The sequence below is a fragment of the Scomber scombrus genome, chromosome 15, assembly GCF_963691925.1.
Source record: "Scomber scombrus chromosome 15, fScoSco1.1, whole genome shotgun sequence".
Classification (NCBI taxonomy): Eukaryota; Metazoa; Chordata; class Actinopteri; order Scombriformes; family Scombridae; genus Scomber; species Scomber scombrus.
Genome location: NC_084984.1, coordinates 28201887 through 28224045, shown reverse-complemented (window position 1 = coordinate 28224045; position 22159 = coordinate 28201887). Strand labels below are relative to the sequence as shown.

Here is a 22159-nt window from a genome sequence, read left to right as displayed (position 1 = left end):
GTCTGTACAGGATGTGTTCAGGCTCAGCTGTATTGATCAAAATAGAAACAAATCTGTTCCGTCTAATGCAGACAGGCTGAAAATCACATCTGCCATGCTTCTGTGTAGACAGTAGTTTGTTGGTGTAGATGTGGCCAGATAAAACTGCTTGGGGAACCAGGGCAAAAAATGACCAACTGTACCTTAGAGGGGATATATTATGCTTTTTCTGTATACTCTTATGAAGGTGGACGTAAATATGGTCAAAGTCCCCAAACTTGAGGTTAATATGTAGAAATGTTCCCTGCAAGTCAAAAGCCAGGGCTTCAATCTGATGATGTGATCTGATGTGTTTGAGATAAGCTGATATCGGTTTATCGCAAATGGACACATACCTGTAAACATCTATCTATTCTGTAGCCTTGGTTGCTAAGATTGTTGTGGCGGTCTTCCATGTGTTTTTGCATTGTCCACTCTCATGTTTCAGATCTGATTCGGGCTGCAACATTTAGAATTTACATTTCGAGTAGAGAAAAGAAAGAGTAGTGAAATCCTTGTTTCTGTCTAATACTGCCTCACATATCTGATTCCTTTATGTCATAGACCCTTTGTACTAAAATGCTTTTACATTGAATGGTGGACTCTTACATACTTTCATTACATTATTTAGAAGTAATTAAAAAGATTCTAAAACTTGGACAGCGCATTGAGTACTAAAGTATTCAACATTTATGCAGAGACAATAGACATTTTACTGGTTTATGGCTGACATTTGAAACTAAGCTGAGGTGTGTGGCTTTGTAATTTTGTGTAGATGCTACCCTCTTCTGACCAGACAGCAGAACTGTGGAGTGAAGGCATCAGGGGAGGAGACTGAAAAAGAAAAGGGAGGATTTTTTGCATGCTGTTATCTGATTCAGTATTGAAATCAACAATATGATTTTATGCTTAGCAAACACTAGTCTTTTGATAGTTTGGACAAAGAGAGGATTTTAGGTCATTATTGTAGATATAGTCTTTATTTTCCCATACGAAATTTTTTGCAGCCTTTTTTTACACTGAGCATAAGACAAACCCTGGTCCCTGGTGTATTCTATAATATAATAAAAAATCAACCAAATAAGACCTGGCTGTAATCAGTGCTAACCCAGTCTGTTCAACACGGAAGTATCATTGAAAAAGAGCTTTAAAAATACACAATTCAAATATATATAAAACAATGAGTAAAGTTAATGTACATTACAAGCATCATGAAATTGTATAACATTTTGATAATTATGGGCTGACAATAAAACTGGTTACTTCATGTTAGTGTCGCAAAACTCCACTAGCTATCAGCCCATGGTCCCTTCCAAAATCTGCAAGACTGAATTGGATGTATTATTGAATGTTGGTGCTTTGCATTGACTGTAAGATATGTGTAATCCAGGAAAGGGTTATCAAATGAACAACATAGATCATACAGAACATTCTAGCTAAACACATTACATATCAATATTAAACCATTCTGAAACACTGCATGAACGTTGTATACACAAAACAGCTCTCTTGCTCCTGTCTTTCTTTTCTCTTTTAGTAGCAAGATTACATTTTTTCAATGACTTAAGTGCTTCAAAGTAAACCATCATAGTTCCACTTTTCCTCTACTACAGCCCAGCTCAATACCACATGTTACAACCTTTGCTGCTCAAGAATGTGATGAGGATATACAGATGTATATAAGCTACTGTAAGCGTACTGAGATGCCCCTTACTTAATAAATGTTATAATACTATGCAAATATGATCACAGCATCCAGATATAGCATAACCACATTCACTGTGGTTACCAGTAGGTTTGGCAGTCTTTAAACATCTCCATGCTGGAGAGAAAAAAGCAGCGACTAAACAAATTCAACAGACTCTGTTTGAAAGTTGATATCTGAAAAACTAAAGATGCTAAAGGTCATACATCATGGACATGTGAAAATATGTTTTTTAAGTTGCAGTGCTCCATTTTATTTGACTGTAGCCACATGGTAACCACTTTATAACTCTGTTTATAAATGTTCTATAATAAATCATTATTATTTTTATGTGGCTTTGGAAGGGAGAAAAATGCCCCTAATTATGTCATTTTGATGTCATTATGGTTATTTTAGACTCTGCTTGAAGACTACTCATTTAAGACAAAAGCCTGCTGGGAAGTGTGGATATTGGAGAATGTGGGAAATTACCAAGCAGTAAGTTCAAACAACAAAAATATATTAAAATATATTATCATTATTAAAGGCATTATGGAAGATGTAGGATCCAGTGCTTTGGGACTGAAAGTCAGGATATATAGATCTCTGTTTCTTTTATTTTTAATATTACTGTTAAGACTCAGTTGTTTGATCATGGCGTAGGTCAAGATTTTCTTGACTAACCAATGAACCCATGTGAGATAAAATTTGCACATAAAACAAATTCATTCCTTACTCTGACATTAAATCCCCCTACACTGCAGCACCCTGTATGGCCTGAAAAACCCTCTGACTGTTGTGTAATTGGCCTCAGCATGTTAAGTGTTTAAGGAAATGATGTAAATGTTCTTGAGGGGGAGATGTGCTTGTTTAGAGTTATAGAGTCATAGCTTACATTATTGAAGAGGTTCTCCTCAGGCACCTCATAAATTGTATGGACTAAGTCAGTTTGTGGCTACCTGATAACATAATTATCACTTTTATTTAACAGAATGCACCATGTCAGCACAAAAAAATAAAGGCCCTATAAATATAGAGCTTTAACTTATACGATAGAGATTCAAGATTATAATAAAGCAGGTTTTGTCTTGAGGCCTCTATCATTTCAGTTTATAGAGTGATTTAGTGTAACAAGTATTAACACACAAGGTTGCAAATAATTAAATTACCACAAACTGACCGCATGCTGCACATGAAGTCTTTATAGCTGCATACATGTATTATTCTGTTAGGGTGGATTAGGGTAGTGTGGAACAATTTTTGCAATTTTGATTTGTTTACCCTATTTGCATATGAATCCAATACATTATATCAACACCTACTATCATTATGAAAGATGTTTCCTTGTTAAAACAGAAGATAATTAACTCAAAAGTTTCAGAATTTTTTGGATTTTGTAACCTTGGACACTGGTGTCATGGCTATAGATTTTTTTTTTAATGTTTCATTTAATTATACAAAGCAACCTTATCTGCCAAAACATTCTGAAATGTGTTTGCCCATATTTGGTCATTTAATTTAGTAGGCCTACAATTTTTTGGTTAAAAAACTAGCAGCCTGTATCACATGTTCACATGTGTCATTTTAAACAATATAACCTACATATTCTGCATATAATAGTTAGCTTTAAAATAATTAAATAGAAAAACAGATAAATGCACTGGAGCATAATTTTCCCACATTAATGTCCCACATTACCCTAATCCACCCTATTATTCTCCACTGACTGCATGCTTTAAAAATAATTGAATAAAAAGCGTCCAGACACACATGATACTGCATCATTATTACATGATACTGTTATTTATGTTTACATGTTTGTTTAATACGTAAGCTCCGGGCAGGAGAGGGGGAGGCTGGCTAGCACTCCCCCCGCCCGAGTCCTCCCCACAGCTCCACTCACGGCCCCATACTGAACCCGCTAGATTGAGTACCACTATGCAAAGTATATATGCCAAACAGCTCATGTTTTGGATCGGCTCACTGATAACAGGGATCCCGTAAGGATGCAAATTGCCTCGGAGGTGTGAATACGTCTGACAGAGAATAACACAACAGACAATAGAAGGAGACTGGTCGGATTCATTAGTTATCCGCGCTTGGTAAGTAGACTAACCTAGCAGTTAGCTAGTTAACGTTAGCTAACATGATCGATCTTGTAATTAACAGTTCGCAATTAATACACATTCAGTCTTCGCACGACGATATGACATGTAACGCTGCCTTTGTATCAAGTGGTGTGATATTAAACTGAATGAAGAATGTGTCATGAGCTCGTATATTTTCTGGGTGGGTATCATATGCCCAACAGGCTGGGCAGCAACAGCCGAGCTAACGTTAGCGTCGGGCAGCTGGTGTTTGGATAGTTTATCGTGTTAGCATTAGCTGACTAGCTTGCTAGCTTTGTCGCATAGCTGTACTGCTACGGTTGACAAACCATAAGAGGGGCTAACGCTAACTGGTTATCATAAGTGTTCGTTTGTGTTGTTTTGACGTGGATTGGTAGAGTTGGGTTAGTTATGCACACTGTTAGCTGTTAACAGAATCAATGCGAGACATGGCCAGTATGAAGAGAAGGACATGTTGAATTCATATGATACATGGTTGGATTTAATGATGTTTACTCCATATAAAATAATGTGGTGAATGCTTACAGTGCTGTGGTACCTCTGTACATAGCTAGCATAGTTAATTCAACAATGGTATTTATACAGCTCTTCAACATATAACATATTATATATAACAATTAAATGATGATTAGTATTGTAACACGGTAAAATGGTTGTAAAAGTAGCATTTTGAAAATGTCAATTACACCGTGAGCTGAGTCTTCTCTTACTAAGTGAATTGTTTCTTGAAGAAAGAGGAACTGATTTTCATATTGAGTTTGGTGTTCATCTCCCAAATGTGTGTTAAGAGATGACAAACATACTTGGAATTTAAATGTAATGATTTAAATTGACTCGTTTCTGTGGGTATGAGGAGCTACTTGAAGTGCAAACAATGAAGAAAACACATTAACAAAGTGAATCAGGTTACTTGGATCTTTCTAAGATGATGCTAAATCTTAAAGTGGGGAGTAATTCCATGTACATGTGAATGCACATTCAGCTACAGATGCTGTATGTGCTGTGTGGATATGGAGGTGTCAGCTCATTGGCACACAGCCTCCTGTCATTCAGCCTCTTACTTTCTGTCTTGTTGTCACTGCTCTGAACAGATTACAGTGGTAGCCAGGAAGAAGCTATGCAGGGGGCCTCTGTTGTCCAGACAGCTTCAAGAGTGTTTTCTGCACTGTGTAAATCCCACACTGCTCAGTACTCATTAATATGCTTCTGTGTTGCAGTATCCTACCAGGCTGGAGAGTTGTTCTTTCAGTCAAAGCTGTAAGAATTATCTGCAGCAAACAGATTAGAAGTGAGTGAAGTCACATTTACCAGGCACATAAAGAGGTGGCATGTGTGGCTTTGTTGTCACTTTGTCACACAAACACTACCGTTTACATACTGTAGACCTCAGCTCTCAGCAACAGCTGATAGTGCAGTGAAAGAACAGGCTGTGGGCAAACTCTATTTGGTAGAATTTGATTTGATGATGATTTGATGATTGAGGATACTCCACTCTTTTTATTACATGCAGTATTTCCACCTTCTGTTCCAGAGTGTAGAGCAGAGATTAAATTCTACACAATTAAGTCGAAGAAAACTCTCCTGCTCGACACTTGGAAGGTTCATTAAAGTTTTAAAGCTGAGCTCCTTCCTAAGCTCTTTCTTCATGTTCTGTCTGTCTTGATCATACAGTACAATCTATGACTGCATGCATCATTGTCTCCTCAGCCAGGTGGAGAAAAAGAAGAAGTGCATACTGGCATCAGCAGGAAAATATCTTCATATCAGATAAGATATGGTGCATCCCTACTGCCTGCTGTTAGTTTCACTTTTACAGTTAGTCTGTGGATGGAATTATTTTGGCTATGATCACACATACGATGACAATGTCTTATTCATCTCACCATCCTGCTGTCACAGTGACACATCGCCTGTCTGAAATCCTTCTAATGTAAGAATCCATGTAGAAACATGATTACAAAAAATCATCTTTCTCTATGAGAAATGGAGCTGGAGGGGGTTTTAGGGCTCATATACACTGCTGATGTTTACCTAAACTAACCTGCAGCATTTCATAACCCACCTTTTATGTCTGATTTTACTTCATTACTTTTACTCCTAACATTTACTGTTTTACCAGCTTTATTCTATAGTGACTTTATTTTATTATTTTCTTTTAAATATTTTTTAAATACTTTTATTAAACTCTTATTACCATTTTATTTTATTTGGGGATGATTCTTTTTTTGTGTGGACATTTTTATCCTACCTCTGGTGTTTCCTCATTGTGGATTCTTGAGAGTTATGATAGCTTTTCATTCATTCCTGTTTTTAATGATTTTTTTTCTGTTTGTTTGTTTGTTGTTTGTTTTGACTATATAAAGCACTTTGTGTTACATTATGATGTAACACAATATATATAATTATGATGTATGAAAAGTGCTAAACAAAAGTTTGATTGATTGATTGATGTCTTAGTCTATATATACTCTTCTAAATGCCAGAAGAGAGTAAAAAAACAAACCAAAAGGCAAAACTCAACATCATGATGTTATCAAATAGTTTGTTTTGTCTGAGTGAGACTCACTCATTCACTTTATTATCATGACAGAGAAAAGCAGGAAGTCCTCATGATTTACAGCAGGAATAACACAGTGTTTGTTTGTTTTTTTTTGCTTGAAAAATGAAGTGGTGAACAATCAATCACTTATTTTATCTAAATGATCCACAACTGTGTGTGTGTGTGTGTGTGTGTGTGTGAGAAGGTATGTAGTATCAGTTTATTGGGCGTTGTCATGAAGCCCTCTGATGATGTCATAGGAAGGGAATGTTCACTGTTTCGGTTTGTCTACTTCATACGGATGACATCACACTGTGAAAAGCTTCAGATATATATTTTTTAGGTAAGCTGAGATTGGCATTTCTTCCGTTGTCAGGAAGGGTGGTGAAAGAAAACCATGAATAAGTTCTATGGGTACCCGCAAATCTACCATTTATAGACATGCTACTCTAAAAATGGTGTATTTGAATATTTTCTGACACTGTGATGATGTGATGTGTGTGATGATGTTAGTCCTCACAGTAGCCATTTTATTGTAGTGAGACCATTTTTAACACTGGTGTTCAGAGGATGTATGGATATCATGTATACTGACAGGAAGAGGATTTCTGATCAATTTCCAGAACAAAAATATTCACAATCCAGTGGCAGAAAAATGCAACTCTTACAGAAATCTTCAAATATCAAATGTTTTTGATATTAAACCACAGCATGAAGTTTTCTGTGGCGTTTCTCAGGCTCTTGGTGTCTTAATGTGATATTTTGGAGAGTTTTTTGACCATTTTTCTACATTTTTAAGTAATCAAAATAGTTACATTTCGCACCAGTTGTGTTTAAATGCTATCAACACAAAAATTGCTGCAACAACTTATGAGACATAATTGAGCAAATGTATGGCTTACCCATAGTGCTAAGCTGCATGCCAAATGAATCTCTAGTTTCACAGCTTTCAGATGATGTATAGTAGGGCTGGACGATTAATTGAATTTTCTCATCGCAATATCGATTTTGGCCTTTTAGGGGGGGGGGTAGTGCTGTCTAATAAGCAGCATTACAGAGCTAAAAGGACGCTGTGCTCTCACATGCGCTGCATTGATAGTCACACAAACACACACGCACGCGCTCGTTCGCTCCAGATTCCGGGAGATTGGATCTCATATGCGGGCGTCAAGGAGCCGCCATCAACATGCCGGAGAGTTGGGATGTATGGATTACATTCTGTATATAATATATTAATTTCTGTGAGGTGGGATCTATCACTTCTCAGCGTGAGAAACGATAGGTGTGGCGTGAGAGCGTGTGAACTGCTTGAAATGCGTGCGTCTCACGGTCAATGTGTGACACTATTATTTCCATTTATCATTATATTTTTTTCTTGATTTTAATTTATTTCTGGTTGTGCTGTTCAAATATATTTCAAGTTGAGTTCTGGTGGTTCAATAAATGCTTATGTTTACAAATCTATGAATAATCGTGTTTTATAATGGCGATTTCAATATCGATCAAAATAATCGTGATTATGATTTTTGCCATAATCGTCCAGCCCTAATGTATAGCACTTCTACGTGGCATTTACTGTTGACCTGCTATCTCTCCCTGAAGTTTCTAGAAGCTCATCTGTCTTGGTGCTGTCTGTTGCAGACCTCTACAAACATGCCTGAGGTTCGGGAACTTTCTGAAGCTTTGCCGGAGATGCCCATGGACCCCATCACTGGAGTGGGAGTTGTAGCCTCCAGAAACAGGGCACCCACCGGATATGATGTAGTAAGTCCCTGAACATCACGCTAAATAATATATTTTATTTATATACCCTCAAAATTTTGTGTCGGAATGTTTTACAATTTATACAGAACATTTGAACTTGCTGGTTAATCTTTAATATCTAAATACTTCAATCTGTCAGAGAAATCTACACAGAGTCCTGCACTGTGTAGTTGACTCATTTTAATATAGGAATGAATATACAGTATAATAGCTAGGGGTGTGACGATACACTCAGCTCACGAGATCGAGACGAGATTTTAACCATATTTATATTATACTACAATGAGGAAATACATGACTGTTCTTTTATTTAAAATTCACAAAATGGAATGGAAACATTTTTTTCTACTTTCTAAATATATAATTATCATATGCAGTATGCAGCACTGTAAAAGGTTTCCCCATATAGATATTTTATAGATGGATCATTTTGGTATTTATGGAAATAACAACCATAAATATAAAAGTTATATACAATCACAAATACTAAAAAGTAAATTATAAAGAGTAGAAACAATTCTAATATATAAATATAAGTTAAATAAAGAATCCAATTATCACAAATTATAACATATTGCTAATAAAAAAACTGAAATAAAAGTAAATTGCACAAATCCTGTATCACATAAATACATAAGTTATAATTTGTAGTGTGACTCATTTGACTTTTTGCATCATTAGGCTTCCATAGCTGCTAGATTCCCTGCTCCTCCTACTTCAGTCTCTCAGTGTAGAGACCTGAGGTTAACCTGCTCCTCTCCTCATCTCCTACTGCTGACTGAGATCTTCTCAGCAGGTAGAAGCTGCAACAAGGTTAATGATCCACATGTGATATTATAAAGAGAAGACATGACGTGCGAGTGATCGATTGAAAACCAGTCGTCTTTTTTTTTTTTTTTGGAAGCGCACCTTAATTATAGCTTCGTGAGACAAAATTCACATCGACGAGAAATATTGTTGCGTTTCGTCTCGCAAGATCAAAGGCTGTTGAATTGTAATTCCAGGAGATGGGAAGGATTAAGCTGTGTCTGTTTCAGAAGGAGTGTGATTAGGCACCGAGCCGAAAGGCAGAGGAGTCCTGCCCTTGTACCCTATTGTATTTGTATCGTTTATTATTATTCTACCGCCTCTTTGCGCCTTAATTTGACCCCCTAAACCTGCTCCAAAACTCACCAAATTTGGAACGCACAACAGGTCTGGCGAAAAATTCAATAAAATGGAAAAACAAACAACGTCGAACTCTCTAGCGCCACCTAAAAACACTAAAACGGCCACTATGTCTGATAGGAATGTCGTAGAAAGATCAAACCAAAACTCATTTTTTTGTCTTATCAAGACCTACAAATCATGCGCTGACACCCCTGACCTAAATCCAACAGGAAGTGCACAATTTGCTGTTACATGTGGAATTTTCAACGATTTTCGGCCTCCTACAAACGTTATCTTGTCCGAGGGCGTTCATCGTGGCGGCTTCAAATTTAAATAGCTGACTTAGCACACCCTGCTGCACAAAAATTTAGAACAACTTTTTCATTACTCGTCCGGTTTGGATTTTAGAAGCCCTCAAAGGTCAAGTGCCCAATAACGCTCCCATAGACAATGAATGGGAGGAGAGTGTAATGCCACTTTGACCCTGAATTTGACCACCTAAACATGCTCCAGGACAGATCAAATTCACCACGCACATCAGGCCTGGCCACAAATTTGATAAAATGGAAAAATTAACCCCAAAAGTGCCAAAATTGGCTCTCTAGCGCCACCCCTAGAAACAGTAAAACGGCCACTACGCCTGATAGGAATGGCGTAGAAAGATCAAACCAAAACTCAATTGTTTGTCTTATCAAGACCTACAAATCACGCGCTGACACCACTGACCTAAATCCAACAGGAAGTGCACAGTTTGCCGTTAGATGTGGGATTTTCGACGATCTTTCAGGCTTTTCAAAATATATATATTATTCCTGCATACTTTCAGTTACAGACTCCATTCAAACGTCAAAATGTAGCCACAAGTCTCATCTATAGATGTGTGTAATTTGGTCTGGCTATGTTTTATACTTTTTGATCCGCGGACACTCATATGCATCCTGTTCCTCTCCCATTCAATTCAAAATCTCCATTCTGTCTGCCCATGCTCTGTTGTCATGCTCTGCAGTCGTTAACTACCATGGCAACGACTGTATTTGTGTGTATGCAGCTGGCTCAGCCAGGTTTATTTGTGGTCTTAGTGTGCCACCCAGTGGAGAAAACTTGTCATGATACCTGATAAGGAAGTTTTCTGTTTCTAGATCAAGTTTATTGACTGAATTATTATGATTTTAGATATCTGTGCAGTCTGTCAACTATTTCACTGACATTGCTGTCAAAGTCTAGATCAAACACGAATTACATGAGCATGAACTACAAACATATCTACAGGTTTCACTGGAAATAAGTTCCTCTCCTGTTTGACACATCAAAGTGGCAGTTCATTTCAGTTGCTCAGTTTAAATGTCTACACAGACAGACAGAGGCAGACAGAGAGAGTGTGTGTAACGTATATATCTATACTTATTGCAGTGTCCGATAAATGCCCGGGTCTGAATTCGTCTAAATGCACCTGACGGAAACCTTTCCGCTTCGCCGCGATGTGCGCAAGGGGGCGAGGTCCCGCCCAACTCTGCTCGCAGCTTTAATTGTGATTGTATTTTCACACCATAAACAGATAGTTTAAATCCAAAAGAAAACATGAATTCAAATTAGATCAATTACACTAATTATATTTAAGCCGGTCAGGATATGAACAGTATGTGAGGTTTAAAAGATGGATTCATTAAGAGTTTTCTCTGAGCTGAGGGGTGGACTAAAACTAAAAGCAGCAACAGCTTTAGAGCCACACTCAATTTTAGTGGCTGGGCAAGTAAACAGCCCAAAAAGCCAAACACCAAAACTTGCAAATTATGTGACAGTTTGTACTAGATGTATTATTGATGATTGTCATTTCCTACATCACACATAGAACAAGCAGCAATACATTGAGTATATCAGTAATATCGCCCACCTCTAATCAGCAGTAAGAAGACCAGCTGATCAACACACACTGCAGCATTTAACAACTTGAACCAACTGTGAGGTGAAGTAATAACTCAGTATTCAGTCTGTGTCACCTCTAACACTGTGCCTGCTCAGCATCTTGTACAGTGAAGTGTGACAGTGCAGCAGAGAGGCTGCTCTATACTGCTGGAGACATGATGTTAATAACAACATAGCTGAGCACTACACCCACTCCTCACTCTGTAAGATGCTTTCAGATGAATCAACTCATTAATTAATGCAGTTAACTTTTAAATGAGAAGGGCTGCAGAACATTTATCTTATCTGCCTGTTATGGTTCTTATTGTGTTTCAGTGGAATAAGGAGCAGTGAATGGTTTGGCATACAGTAAACTGGTGCAAGAGACTGAAAATAGAGCCTCTTTTTCTATTCATTCAATTCTGAATCGTAGCGTCACCCACGTATCATGATAGTATAGAATGAGGAGTATCAGGAGATAAGCATATCCTCACAACCCTAGTTAACTCTCACCTGGATGAACTCTGACATCAGAAGGAGAAAGCTTTTGTCCCCAATCCGTCCCCAGTCAACTGGTGCTTGAAATTTGTCCCCAAAAGTAACCTATGACAGACCAAAAACACACACACACACACACACACACACACACACACACACACACACACACACACACACACACACACACACACACACACACACACACACACACACACACACAGCCCCATTCACTGAGTTCAGTGTGTTTCTAACATTAAATGTTAGCTTGTGCATATAATACCTGTCTTGAATATAAAATTGTATCTAGATTGCAGTCAAAGACCAGTGTTGTTGAATCATTGCAGCTAAATGTTACCAACCTGAATCAGGTGTATATTTGCTGTTTTCCTCCTGCAAACAAATGACTCGAATCATTCACATCATTTCATAATTATATCATTTTAAACAAATAAACATATGTTTTTGTTACATTTGATTTTATGAAGTTAAGAAAGCAAAGTCAAGTCTGATGTAGCCTTACACATCAAAGAATGACCTCAGTCTCTTCCACACAGTGAGCCATACAGTTTATTAATGAAACATTGGTATCATATCAGTACTCAGTATTGACTAAGTATTGGTACTGTGATTGAAACAGTATGATGGGTGCATCCCTGTTAATGAGCTTCCCTTCTTTATGTACCTCCAGGTGTCTACTACAACAGACGGTTTGGATGCTGACCTGTGGAAAGACGGCCTTTTCAAATCCAAGGTGACCCGCTACCTCTGCTTCACCAGGGTCTTCTCTAAGGAAAATGTAAGTGAACTCTGAGTTGGTTTAAAATACCTTCCCTATCTGCTCTCTTATCTTTCTCCTCATAATCCCTGCTCTCATTTGTCTTCCCTCACAGAGCCATTTAGGTAATGTTCTTGTGGACATGAAGCTGATCGATATAAAGGACACCCTGCCTGTGGGCTTTATCCCAATCCAGGAGACTGTTGACACCCGTAAGTTTCTCAAATTTAGTATCTTTAAATAATGGTTCATAACCTCTGTGGCATCTATATATGTCAGTGACAAATACGTTTGGTAAGATGAGCAATTCAAAAATCAGTTAAAGCAGCATCAGGTTTGTTAAAATGTACATTTAGTATTTTTGTTGCTTATATATCATTTGAAATGACATTTGCACCATCTATTTTAACCAAAAGTAAGACTGAATGCTCCTGAAAATGTCAAATGGTGTAACCACAAAAGAATGATAAATATGAAACATCTTATCCACCTTAATATTTAGAACAATAGTATTCCATTACCTTTATTTAATATAAAAGTTATAATGTAAGATCATGCCAAACTAGTTGATATGGTGTTTTATTGAGAATTTACTGTTTTTAAGCAAGTTGAATGATTTGGTACAACGTTTTTTATGGTTACACCACTTAGACATTTTTGCCATAATCCTCTAATATATTCTCTGTAAATGGATAAAAAGCAGAAATTTGATGCTGGATCCACAAAAAAAGAATGTGTGCAAGTTATTCATACGTTTATTTTCACATTTGAACCCCTTTAAATTTAAATAAACCACATGGACACAAAACAATGTCATTGATGTTTGATTAATGCAGAGTGTCTGTGTGTGTCTCTGGTGTCATACAGAGGAGCAGGCCTTCAGGAAGAGGCGACTCTGCATCAAGTTTATTCCACGGGACTCCACAGAAGCAGCCATCTGTGACATCCGCATCCTGGGACGCTCCAAGCAGGCCCCCCCCCAGTACACCTTCATAGGGTGAGCAGCTTGGGATCATAGTTGTAGACTTTAAATAATAAATCAGACAAAGTATTAATGAGAAGGTACATTTTTGGATGGTCAGATCTTTCTGCTTATTAATGCCACTGACAGTTTTTTTTTTTTTTTTTTTTTTTTTTTTACAGAGAGCTTAATAACATGGGAATCTGGTATCGGATGGGGACTGTTCCTCGTGCCCAGGACTCCACCCACACACCCACCACCAACAACACCCACAACGTTAACTCAACATCCAGCTCAGCCGCAGTGCCAGCAGCTCCTATGCCGAAGTACGTCCCCTCATATTATGTCTGTTTTAACTCACGTCAACATGTGCAAATCTAACTATCTCACATACTGTATATCCTGTATTATACTGACAGGACTGACACTGGAAAGAGGATGTTCACTGTCCTTGACTATCCTTTCCTCAAGGAAGCTGCTCTATCTTTAGATCACAGTCAAGTAGGAAAAAGTGACGCATCAGCTGGAACACAAAGAAAAGTTCATACATTATGTACAGTGTTCTTGGAATTGACAAGTAACTTAGATTACCTTGTTTCAATGGTGATTCACTAAATTGGGGAATTGGATCAGGTGGAGGACTGTGTGTCTGCTCCCTTGTCAGAACAGTGTAGTTCTGTTAGGAAGGGATCTTTTCAGAGCCGGTAAAGAGAGGAGGAAAGTCATTACAGTGAGCTTTATCTCTTCTAGTGGAAAACATTGAGGTTGTTATCAAAATGTAGATTTTTATTTTTTTACACAGCCCTATAAAGAGGAGAAAAACAGGTTGGGTCAGTCTGTGCTGTCTGTTAGTACCTGTTTCTAAGACAGGTTGGAGTCAGTTTTTTGGTGCAGGTTTTATGTGAATCCATGTTAAAGTTCATTTGGTGACGATTGCACAATACAATAAATAATGTACTTTCTCATGAGAGCAAATGCCTAAACAAAGACAGATCCCTTAAAGCCTAAAGACAAATTATAAAGAGACACCACCCTACAGGCTCCAGCTGTTTCCTGTCCTCTCTGCTCCTCCTCTAGCTGTAGAGCTTAGTGTATGTCACAATAACACAGTAAGGAATAATCTGCTCCAGGTTTCCAGTGAACATCAGTGTTTTGTCTCCATCACTTACCAGATTGTGTGTCTGTGTCTGTGTTGTTGTTGATTTGTTTGTTTTTCTTCATGTCTCAGGCATATTTCCATGACCCTCCCAGCCAGTTTCAGAGGGAAGAACACCACCAGGCCGGACTATGAGCACCAGAACTCCAACCTGTATGCTATCTCAGGTTAGTAACAGCTTCTTACTGTCTTCTCCTCAACATCCTCTCCCCAGAGTCACATAAAATGTGTTATTGAAACATGTTCAACACATGGTGTTAGAAGTGTGTGTAAACCTGTTGTGTAAATGCAACAGTGTCTCCTGTGGGCTCAAGAAGATGAAATAAGGAACAGGAAGTGTGAAGTCAGCAGCCTTTCAGTCATGTGGTAGGAGTGTAACGGTGTGTGTATTCATCTTGAAACCTTTGTTAGAGGATGTTGGGTTTGATAAGCAGCTTATTCAGTTTGGTGTGTTCTGTGACGCATAATATAATCTTTTTTTGGGGGGGGTCTTTTTTTGCCCTTTATGGGACAGTTGGTGGCAGAGAGTGGAACCAGGGACGTTGTGGGTATATGGTTCAGCTATGAGGGCGCACCAAAATAGTTTTATAATCCACTTAGTCTGATGTGTGGAACAATAATTCTAGAATCCAAGTTCCACCTGGAATGTTTTGGCAGCACACCACTGGTTGTCCTGGTTACCTTGGTTACCTATGCCCATTTTGTGTCACTGCTGTAAGAATGACAAATGAGAGACCTGAGCTGGATGATCCTCCCATGACACTGACTAAGTGCAACATTATTATTAAAATGTGCACCATTATTCCTATATTTAAATATAACTGTCCCCCTCCCCTCTCTGAGAGGCTCCCCTTTGAGCGAAGCTGTTCATAACACAACACATTTGATTTGTGGTGGGACACATCTGAACAACCAGTTCTGAGTAATCAGCATAAAACTGTGACCCATATTTAACTGTGAGCTTACACAGCTCAGTACACTTCCATCCCTATACAGTGGTGAGGACACTGTGTCAGAGCAGTGAGGTTATCTGTAAATGAATGAATGAAGTATTCTGTGGCCATGTTGTGGTCATGGTTAATCACCACACACTCTGAGCTATATTCCACTTCCCCCAGCTCTTTTGTACTTTGCACTGCTGCACATAAATCAAGTAAAATAGCAGGTGGAGACAGCACACAGTCACTAACATAAGATAATAACCACTATGACCTAGTCCCTGTGTTCACACCATAAAAGTAGGTCATTATTGTTTTTATGTTGTGATTGAATGTTTTTTGGGTTCTGTGTTGTTTCCTGAGTTCTATTGCAATGGTTGGATTTATTCATTATTAATGTGAACTGTCCTTTTCAGCGATGGATGGAGTTCCCTTCATGATCTCTGAGAAGTTCGCCTGCGCCTCGTCTGATGTAAGTGTCCTCAGCTCAGTCTGACTTGAATCCTCCTGTAGCTCTCTGTTTTAACTCCTCTCTTCAAGTTCTGCATCTATCTTTAATATAATGTGTATGGCTGCAGTGATTAGTCCATTAATCGATTAGTTATCAACTATTAAAATAACAGGAAACTATTCTGATAATCAATTCATTATTTGGTATCATTTTTTAACAAAAAACTGTCAAAATTCTCTGATTCCAGCTTTTCAAATGTTTCTTTAGTCCTCTGTGACAGTAAAACTGGGGTGTGGACAAAACAAGATATTTGATAAAAATAGTGATCTAAATTGTATGGATCACACAACGAATCAACGAATCAAACAAGTAATTGACAGGTTAATTGATAATGAAAGTAATGAATAGTTGCAGCAGTAATAATGTGGATTCAAAGGGATTGGCAGATGGTGTGTAAATGTTCAGTAAAACAGAATAGAGTCATGTATAATAGTGATGATTGTATATATAACACTAGAGTTAACTGGAACAGTAACCATCTCTAATGTAATGCTCTGTATGTTCAGCTGCAGCAGGTTGACCTCATGGGCATCACAATCAAGTCCCTGGCTGAGATAGAGAAAGAGGTGAGTGATTCAGAAGGAGTGTCCATCAGTTCTAATGACATCTGTTAACACAGCAGCACAACAGAGTATCACTATTTTATATTTTGAACTGAATATTTTATTTTTTTCAGTAGTTAGGTTAGTTTGCATACTAGGGTTGGGTAAATCATTACTTCACATTAAACCAATTGGTGCCAAATATCGGTACCTTGCGGGCCTGAGAGTGAGGTACCAAGATAGATAGATAGATAGATAGATAGATAGATAGACAGATAGATAGATAGATAGATAGACAGATAGACAGATAGATAGATATATATATATATATAGATACTTACTTTGTTTACTTACTTTTACGTACTTACTTTCTTTACTTATTTTCTTTCTTTTCTTACTTACTTTCCTTACTTTCTTTACTTACTTCCTTTACTTGCTTACTTTTACTTACTTACTTTTACCTACTTACTTTCTTTACTTATGTACTTACTTTCACGACTTTCTTTACTTACTTACTTTACTTACTTTCTTTACTTATGTACTTACTTTCACGACTTTCTTTACTTACTTACTTTACTTACTTTCTTTGCTTACTTTATTCACTTACTTAGTCAATCAACCCTTGATTATAAAGTGCAAGATAAAAACTATATGTAATGTCTAAAAGGATAGTAAAATTCTGTCATAAAACACATGTCCAAATAACGTGCAAGTTCAAAATCCAGTGTACTGGTTTAAAGTGCAAGTTAAGTAGCTCAAACTACCTCATTCCAAGCCTGAGTCATTTATTCCATGGAGAGCCACTGTGACTAAACGCATTGAAAACACTTTAAAGTGAAGAAGGGTGAGCTAAAAGTGAAGCTAACCTGGAAAGACAGGCTAGCTCTGACCACAGACTACAGGACCGCTCTCACACACAAAAGCTACAGCACAACTTTCCTTCAAAATGAACCAGTCAGTTACCAGTTAATGAGTGTAAGAAACTGACATCCCTCTAATAAGACTGAGGCTGTCCTTACTGTTTAATCCCAGGAACATTACGAAGTATAAGGAATTTATATAATTACAGATTATTTTAGAGATTGTTTATTTTATATGGTATTTTATTTGTTATCACTTCACCATTACATTGCTACTGTTGTGTACATTTTGAATTTCCCCCTTGGGTGATCAGTAAAGTGTACCTTACCTTACATTTGTATTATGGTGTGTGTCATTTGGGTCTACGTACTCAGTACACACCAGTGAAGAAGATATCTTGTCAGTAAGGAAGCTCTCAGCAAAGAAGAAGTAATGAGTAATACTCAATAATAGACAGACTAATGAGCCAATCATCAGTAGGAAGAAGCACACAAACCACAGCGTTTCAGTTTTCAAGAGGCACATGTAGTGTTCACGAGCCGGCTGCAGTTATGTAATAGTGGAAGTGCATGAGCACACACAAGAGAAGCTTATAACAGACTTAAAGATGACCATGAATGGAGAGCAGACTAAATGACTAAAGACTCTTTATGTCAGTTCTTCCACTGAGTGAGATCAACAGAACACAAAGAATGGTTTGATATAATTCATGTTCATCCATGCACTTCTTTTTTTTTTTTTTTAACTAATTTGACTTTAGTATTGATCTGAATGAAAGAACCAAGTTGTACTACAAATGAAGTATCTTCTTCTAACATTGCTGTTTACAGTCTCAACAAATAGAAATGTTCCTGTTATTGCACACTGTGTCCACCAGAGGCCAGTGTGGTGCTGTGTTTGATGTGTAGCTTACAGATGATGTGATGAATGTTAGATTCAGTAGTGTTTGATGATTTCTCACAATGTATTAATCCGTGTCTCTCTCCTCTGTTCAGTATGATTATAGTTTCCGCACAGAGCACAGTGCAGCCGCCCGCCTCCCTCCCAGCCCGACACGAACCTCTCTGAGCTCTGAGGCCTGAAGGACTGCAACCCCAACCACCCCCCTTCCTCCCTCCATACAACACTCCCCCCTCCCCTACGGACACCAGCAGGACAAACCAGTACACAACTACTGAGGACCTGCCCACAAAAAAGCCATCTTTCCCATTCTCAACTCCAAACTCCAATCTCCATATCGACCTGAAGAAAGAAAAAGAAGAAGAAAAAAAGAAACCCTCTCAACCTCTGGGAGACGTCGTGGTCTTTCTGTGTTTGTCGTGCTGTTACAAATGTAAAGGAGGAAGCCTTTATGTTTAACTGAAAGCTTTCAGAGACACAAGTTGAATACAGAGGGATCACATGAGTCTGTTGAAAACCACTACGTGCATCACTCAGCTGGTATTTACAGTGAGAATGACTCATCTATTGTTGGATGGACTTTCTCACTGAAGGAAATGGAAACATGTATTTCCTTGTTAAAAGAATCATAAAATGTGGTTCCTCTGTGATGCAAATAAGCATGTCCCACATGAAGGACATGTTTGAAACATTAGTGATGGAGAGCAGCTCTCTGAAATGAACTATTAGTGTGTCTCATTGGTTACTCACATGCTGGGAAAAACAATCTCAGCTTTTTTTTTTCTGGAAACACAAAAGGAAACAATAGGATTTTATTTTGAAGCTTCTCGATGGGGAATGATTGTCCTCTAGGTGTTACTGTATTATAGAGGCGTGACTGTAAGCGCACCTTGTGTCTTTGGGAATTTGTGTGCTTTTCCGTTTTTGCCACAGATGCTCAATTAACCACTCCTTCACTGTCTCTGTATATGAGCCACAACCACTGTTACTGTGTAAACTCACACATATTATGTCTGCCAATAACTCTAATTATGTTTTATATTTTTAACAGGGCTGGGTATCAGTTTCCATACTAGAGCCAGTACAACACTTTAATTGTTTTATTTTTGGTACAGATACAAGACGATTTTTTCACTACTAATATTTGTAAAGTGTTTTTATTTAAAGAGCATATTAACACACTTTAACATGTTCAAAAAAAATGTGAGTGTCGACTGTTTTCAGTTATTTTAATCAACATACAATATCTGCACTGGTAGCATGTGAAGGATTCATATGTGAATGATATAAATGAAAATAATAATTATGTAGAACAGGTCAGTAGCTCACACCTCTGTCTACTTGTGTGTACATTCTGTTGTTCACAATGAAAGTGACAGAAGTAGACAGAGGTGTTTCTCACTCACTCGGCCCTGATCTCTCTTTATATTACAACTCCAGTCAAATGTAAGAGTTTCATATTCCATGTGAGCATAGAGACTGTGTGTGATACCTGGAAGCATCCTGAAGTCTCTCACTCTGTTTTAATAGGTGCAGCACAGACATCCACATTTTTCTCTGGAATAAGGCACAGTCAGTTATAGGTAACTGGCTTCCTTTGTTCTAGTGTATTTAAACACAACATTTTCTTTTTTTAGTATTAATTTAGTCAGTGTTCTCTCTAGAGCCCGACTGATATATCAGTCAACTGATATTATCGGCCGAGATTGGCCTATCACAGATATATGGGTATCTGTGTTTATACTGTCCGATAGATGCCGGTTTACATATAGATATACAGGCAGCATTTTATGTACATTTAATCCTTTTTCCTGATTCAAGTTTTTTCTTAAACTAAAATAACGCCTCCAATATATACCTTTGTCACAAGTGTTTGGTAACCACATTTGGAGAACAAAAGGGTGTTTATGGACATATTCTGTGTATATGAGATTATCAACCCATATATCGATATCGGAATTTTTTTATTCCCTAATATGGGTATTGGCTCCAAAAATCCAGTATTGGCCGGGTCCTAATATTAACACTAGAGCCTGACTGATACTGGATCTTTGATGCTGGGGCCTATATAACATAAAAACATTGTTGCATATTGAACAACATATTCAGCGATACCAATATATCTGTGATAGGTCAATATCGGTTGACTGATATATCGGTCTGGCTCCAATTAACACACACCTCTGTATAAGAAGATCAGCTATAATGGTCACACATTTGATTAAAATGAAACTTTCTAATGGAAGAATAAGTGAAGAAGATGATGAATCTGAGCAGCTACTTGACAGACGTCTTTTATTTTGTAAAGGTGAAGTGGTACGATACCCAGCCCTGCTCTCTCTGCTCTCTTTACTTTAACAGCACTATCTTCACAGTTTTCAGTATTTAGTTACTTTCACACACACACACACACACCCGAACAAAAACAGTGTTGTCCAGTAAGAGTGCTCTTTTTGTGTTTTGATTTGATTACATGTGAAAAAAAAGCTTTGTGCCTACACATGCAGATGTGTCCTCTGTATAACTGGCAGGTTTGATTCAGCTCCTTCCTCCTTTTTGAGCCCTTGTAGTTTGAATCTGTTTAGAAGTCTGTTGACTCTTCATGTGAGCTTTTTTTTTTTTTTAAACCTGTGTGTCATGTGAAGCTCAGCACTAAGTCTGAACCACTACAGTCAGTTCTAGTTCATAGGTCATAGTTGCTGTTACTTAGCAGCAAAAGCACTGCATAAAAATAGTGACCCCTCGATGTTTTTCTCTAATGAGCTAAAAATCAACCAATTACGTTTCAACTTTCAAGACCCTCCTTATAAAAAACATACATTTCCAAGTCTGCACTGTCCTAACTTCACTCCAACATGTCTTAACAGGCAGTCCGTGTGTTTAGTGAGACTTTTCTGTTGCATATATGCAGTATTGTCCAAAAAAAACACCAAGGAGGTTTTTTATTTCATTTCAACTTGCAAGTGTGTCATTATATTATCAAGTCATTAATGCATGGATTAACTACTTGGACGTTATATATTTTTTTTTGTTTGTCTAATTTATTAGTCGTTTCAGTTTTGTGACCATGTCCTCAATGCTCTCTTGTTTTTTCCTTCAGAAATGTGACACACAGTTGTCATTTTGCACTGTTGACATGTTCGCTTCGGGGTAAAAGATGAGCTGTGTGTGTGTGTGTGTGTGTGTGTGTGTGTGTGTGTGTGTGTGTGTGTGAGTGTGAGTGAGAGAGAGAGAGGGAAAGAATGGACTTAGTGTATCTGCCTGCTCTTTGACAACTAAACATGTATCTTTTTTTTTTTTTTTTTTTTTCAGCGGAGGTGTTTACTTGGAAGCACTTTTGCTGAAACCCATTATAGCTAACTAATAAGATGTCTGCATTAACGGCGAGTAACGACCCTGCTTCGATGTCTGTTAGTTTGCATGCATGCTGACGTCAGGTGTCAGAGGTTTCAGTAAGACAGTTATTTTTGTAGGTTATTGATCCAAAGTCACAATTTTTTGTCTCATCAATAGATTTGATTCACTGACAAATGAACAAAACGTCTGTTGGATTTGTATTATAAACAAAGTTTTATTAAACTATGATGAACTAAATGACCTAAAGTGATTTTATTCTGGTGAGAAAGAAAAAATACATTTTATTTTGGTAAAACAATTGATGACAGTGTAACTCGACCCTTCACAATAATTATCGACTTATCGTACAATAACGTAATTATCAGCATCATCATGTTTATATATGGACTTATCATATGATACATGGACATTTAACTTCAGTATTGTCACACTTCACATTAGCAGCTAAGAGGCTATTCATGTCACATTAGCTAAA

General features: G+C 37.7%; 1 protein-coding gene across 1 annotated transcript; it reads left to right on the top strand.

Annotated features, from left to right (window-relative positions):
- The first annotated feature begins 3641 nt into the window (after positions 1-3641).
- Positions 3642-21871, top strand: mvb12ba (multivesicular body subunit 12Ba). The gene is made up of 10 exons (XM_062434150.1): positions 3642-3804; positions 8012-8134; positions 12372-12479; positions 12574-12670; positions 13326-13455; positions 13602-13745; positions 14648-14742; positions 15930-15985; positions 16531-16590; positions 18423-21871. Exons 2-10 carry the CDS (start codon positions 8024-8026, stop codon positions 18507-18509), a joined length of 888 nt encoding a protein of 295 aa, XP_062290134.1. The 5' UTR covers positions 3642-3804; positions 8012-8023; the 3' UTR covers positions 18510-21871.
- Positions 21872-22159: the final 288 nt, after the last annotated feature.

Bases quoted from the DNA above. Each gene is read 5' to 3' on its own strand.
- mvb12ba (XM_062434150.1), top strand. From the start codon at position 8,024: ATGCCTGAGGTTCGGGAACTTTCTGAAGCTTTGCCGGAGATGCCCATG. The intron at 13,456-13,601 runs GTGAGCAGCTTG...TTTTTTTTACAG, and splicing joins CCCCAGTACACCTTCATAGG to AGAGCTTAATAACATGGGAA. The intron at 16,591-18,422 runs GTGAGTGATTCA...TCCTCTGTTCAG, and splicing joins TGGCTGAGATAGAGAAAGAG to TATGATTATAGTTTCCGCAC.